Source organism: Lipotes vexillifer, unplaced genomic scaffold (genome assembly GCF_000442215.2).
Source record: "Lipotes vexillifer unplaced genomic scaffold, Lipotes_vexillifer_v1.1 scaffold447, whole genome shotgun sequence".
In the NCBI taxonomy this organism is placed as follows: Eukaryota; Metazoa; Chordata; class Mammalia; order Artiodactyla; family Lipotidae; genus Lipotes; species Lipotes vexillifer.
In genome coordinates, this window is record NW_006786302.1 from 2,297,520 (window position 1) to 2,302,203 (window position 4,684).

The 4,684-nt window shown below is 53.5% G+C and overlaps 1 protein-coding gene across 1 annotated transcript; it reads right to left on the reverse strand.

Annotated features, from left to right (window-relative positions):
* Positions 1-2,117: 2,117 nt before the first annotated feature.
* Positions 2,118-3,023, reverse strand: LRRC30 (leucine rich repeat containing 30). Its single transcript, XM_007458450.1, has one exon. The coding sequence runs from the start codon at positions 3,021-3,023 to the stop codon at positions 2,118-2,120; it is 906 nt and encodes a 301-aa protein (XP_007458512.1).
* Positions 3,024-4,684: the final 1,661 nt, after the last annotated feature.

Consider the following 4,684-nt stretch of genomic DNA (forward strand, 5'->3'; position numbering starts at 1 on the left):
GTCATGAGATCAAGTAAGAATTCCTCTGATGTCTTTAAATAGTCTTGGCTCCAGCAAGCAAACGTGGGTGTGGTTACTGAGTGTGCCTGTGTGTGCCTGGCGGGGATAAGCAGGTCTCCGGTTGCTGCTGGAAGGGGCTGTGGAGGGGGCTGTGGAGGGGACTGCAGTTGCCTCCCAGTGACATTGGTAAGATCTGTTTGCAGTGGTTCAACACAAGAGCTCGTGCACTAAGGTGCTCATGGAACGATGGTGTCTGATGGTAAAGGCGGGAATTGGCTGCCTTCTTTGCTGGATGGGAAATTGATGTTGGGGTCTGTTGGAAGAATCATTTGTCCTGTGAATAAGTTACATGGACCACCACCAGCCCCCGCCCCCCGCCCGTCTTGAGCAGCCCTTAGAAGACGTAAGACGGCAGTCCCCCATACTAAAGCTGCCTGAGTGAACCTGAGAATGAGCCTCCCGCTGCCCTAGGCTTTGTTGCCCTTCCCCACATGGGGTGAAGGCAGAAGGGGGAATTAGGGTGAGACGACTGCTAGAATGGGGGTTTGACTGATTCATCCTGCTCGTGTCCTTTGGTTTCTGAAACCCGGGACTCAGTCTGCTCTACGTCATCTAGTGTGTTATCTTTGCTTCAGTCCTTTCTCTTTAGTGGGGATCACAACTTGCCACATTGTGGAAACCCACGTGGGTCTGTCTCTTTCACCAGACTTTGAGCTCCTTGGTAGAAGGAGCTGAGCGCTATTCCTCTCGAGGGAAGGTGCTAATAAATATAAATTTAACTGAATTAAACTAAGGGTAGTAAGAAGTTAGCTAAATCCTAGCAGCAACCCCCATTCCTGTCTTGCTCTTATTTGTTGTGTCCTGTAAACAAACGTGCCAAGAAACCCGAATGCTTGGACTTCCACTGATCTGAAGGTACTGTAGGTTCACTGCCACCTTTTCATTCTAATTCTTGAACTGTCACCACATAGTGATGTCTCAGGGGCTCTTGGCTGCTGTGACAACAGTGAGGTTCAGTGACTCTCGTGGCAGGAGCTCTGTAATTCCTCGTCCTGATTCTGTGTTTAACTGACAGCTGTGTACTCTCAGAATTAAAAACAAAACAAACCATATTTTTACAGATCCTTTTGTCTAAAGAGTTTTGCGTGTTGCTCAACTCATTTTTAAATGTCCATATGGGAAAGCCAAGTGGCAAATATCAACCTTCTCTGAATGTGAAAAAGGTAATGACTTTTTTGGGTGGCCTGGCTTTGCCTTACCTCCTCCTTCCTGCCTTCTGGCCATTTTTCCCCCTATTATTAGCTCATCTCTGAGAAGGCAAATGTATACGGGAGGAATAATGAAATTATTAAAGGATAATGTAACCACTGGCAAGCGTCTCTAGAAAAGCTCAAGGATGTGACCGTGAGTGCAAGAGGAGGATTGGGAAAGAAGGTGGACACTGAATGTTAGCTTTGGTTTGTATTTATTCTCTGAAAGCCATCACTCTGTACCCCTGTCACGCACCACCAGACGTCAGTATGAGAGGCTGGATTGTTACCCAACAGTCATTCTGGAGGCAAAGTTCCTGTGGCTGTTTCCCCCCCCCCCGGGACTCGTGGGGAAGCTCTGGCTGATTTGGTCATTGCCGGGAGGGCAGGGCCCCAGCTTGCTCTTTGGTCCCAAGTGATGCTTGACGGCGGCTTGAGGTGGGAGCATGTCTTGCCATTGCTACCCACGTTGCCAGTTCAGGGGCTGAAACCAGATGGTGTCAATGCCTCCTATATCGTACCTGGCCCACTGTACATACTTAACAAATATTTCACTTTTGATTGACTTTGAATCAGACCTGCTGTCCTCCCTTCCAAAGGCTGAATCCCACCACTCCCCAGAAGAATCAGAATTGTTTCTCTTTGGGGAAAACCCAAGTCCTCTTTCAATTAATGTTTAGAAGGAGATGAACATAGTATTATGCGGGTTATTAAGAACATACAGAGCTAAAAGCAAACACCTCCTTAGAAGGGGCGTTCAGTGTGATTTAGCAAATAATAGCACAAGCATCGACCCACAGAAACAGAGGAGAAGGTTTGGACCAGGAAAGTACCCGGCTAAGTCTGTCGGTGTCTCCGGCGCCCACGTCAGGTGTGTTTTTTGTCCTTCAGGTAACTAAAGAGCATCTCCAGACCCCCCTCCAGCAGCTCGGGCAGAGGTTTGGATAAAGGGTTGTGGGAAATGTGAAGCCCTTTGTCCATGGGGTTCCAAGCGATCCTGGACAGTCTGCACAGCAGGTAGAGCTCCTCGGGGAGGGTCTGGATGTCATTGTTGTTCAAGTTCAGCAGCTCCAGGCCCGTGAGCAGGCAGAGGGAGCGGGGGAAGGTGTGGATATTGTTACTCTCGGCAATGAAGATCTGCAGGCTGGCCAGGCACTGGATGCTCTCGGCAATGTTCTCCAGGCGGTTGGAGCCCACGTGCAGGAAGTCCAGCTCCCTGAGCGAGAACACGCAGACAGGGATGTGCGCAAAGCGGTTGTGGCTGAGGTTCAGCTTGCGCAGCCGGGAGAGGTCGGCGAGGCTGGCGGGGAGCTGGGACAGGAAGTTGTGCGACAGGCTCAGGACCTCCAGGTTCCGGCAGGCGCTCAGCTCTGCCGGCAGCTCCGTCAGGCAGTTCATGTGCACAAACAGGACCTTGAGGCTCTGGAGGAGGCTGACCTCCCGGGGCAGGGTCTTCAGGCGGTTCCCGCACAAGTTCAAGACCACCAGCCGTGTCAGCTTCCCCACCTCGGGCGGGAGGGCCCGGAGCTGGTTGTGGGACAGGTTGAGCTTCTGCACCTCTGACAGGCTCCACAGGAAGTCGGGAGCATCTGTCATGCCCTTGGTGACCAGGCTGAAACTGACGTGCCGCAGGCCCCGCTTCAGCAGACACCGCAGGTCCCTCCCCGAGAGCAGAGCATCGTCCCACGGGGAGAACTTCTGCCTCCCCCGCAGGACCCCCCGCCCCGGGAGGCCCTTGTCCTTGCAGCGGGCACCAGACTGCCTGGCCCCCATTTACCTGCCTTCCTCGTGCCCCTCTGTCGCCGCCGGTAGGGATGGGCTCCCGGCCCAGCTGCTGAAGCCCGGCAGGGAGCCGATCGGGTGATGGGAGCCGTGGCCGGTGGTGCCGCAGGGTGAGTAGGATTTGCGGGGAGGTCCCAGATCCCCAGCTCTCAGGGTCCCAGATGCGTAGCCGCGCCGCCGAGAGCCGCCCGTCTTCCAGGCTGGGTTGAAGCGGCTTCTCTCTCGGAGCAGCCGGGCTGTAATGATACCCTTGTCCCTGAGGCTGCAGAACTGAACCTCTCGGGTCCCTCTGAACACCACGGGCCAGCTGTCACTGTCATTCTGCCCGCACTTTATTGGTCTGGTGTGTGCAAACAGGTCAAGGGGAGGCCGTGTCTGACTTTCTTGTCTCCGCTTTTCTGGGTGTCACAGCTGAGCAGGGCGATTAACCAGCCCATCTCCGAAAAGAAGCCAAGGGCAAAAACAAAGCCAGGGTGTCTGCAGGTCTCAGGCTTATCCGGACCGTGGAGCGGAGCCGGGCTGAATGTGAGTCGCAGAGTTATGTTCCCAAAGTTAAGGATCGGCAGACGTAACATACATACCGATCCAAACCGCAGTGAATCACGTCGTTGTGAAAAAGTAACAGAAGGAGCCGAGACACCTGGAATCCTCCAGGACAGGGTTTTACACGGTACTGGTCAGAGGTGATTCCTTGAGGAGAGGGTGAAGGGGTCTTGACCACACTCCCATTTTCTCCCAGAGAAGCTCTGGGGTCCTCTGTTCTACAGAGAGCTTCTGGGTTTGGTAGGGTGCTCTGTAAATGTTTTGGACAGCCCTTGACTGGCCACTTAGTAAGGAAAGCACGGTGCCTATTGTCCTGGAGAGTAGTCTGGAGAGGCCTCCCTGGGCACACACCTCTCTCCATCTCTCTCTCTCCATCTCTCTCACTGAACAAGTTAACTTACATCCTAAGTAGGTAGTCAGTTGTTGGTGTCATGGGCTGAACTGTGCCCCTGCTCCCAAATTTCCAACGATGAAATCCTAACTTCCAGTAACTCAGAATGTGACCGTGTTTGGAGACAAGGACACATGAGGACACAGGAAGAAGACGGCCATCTGCAAGCCAAGGAGAGAGGCCTCAGAAGCAACCTACCTGCCAACACCTTCTCTTAGATTTGCAGCCTCCAGAATTGTGGAAAATAAACTTCTGCTGTTTAAGCTCCCCCACCGGCCAAGTCTATGGAGCTTTGTGTGACGGCCCTGGCAAACTCACCCAGCTGGGGCACAGGTGGACACATCTGCATAGGTGAAATAATCCTAAAAATAAGTTGTGGTTAAGGGGAGAAGAGATATTGAGGTTGACGGCCCAGGTTCTGAGAAAAGGGCGTATGGGCTTTGCAAGGGCTGCCTTGGCCCACAGGCCTGCGGCTTTTGCTGGCACAGCCGTGGCATAGCAGTTGGGCCTCCTGGACAGCAGTGCTGGTCCTGTGACTGTGGTCTCAGAACAGTCATCACCAAGCCAGGACCTTGAGCTGGGCTCTGGCTGGGTGCCGCTCTGGGGAAGCTGCAGGCCTATCCACTGAGGTGGAGAGGCAGGGAGTGTAAAACAGTGCCAGGCCATCTCTGCCACACTTGGCGTTTGAGAGCGCTCTGACCCCTTTCAACTGATTAAG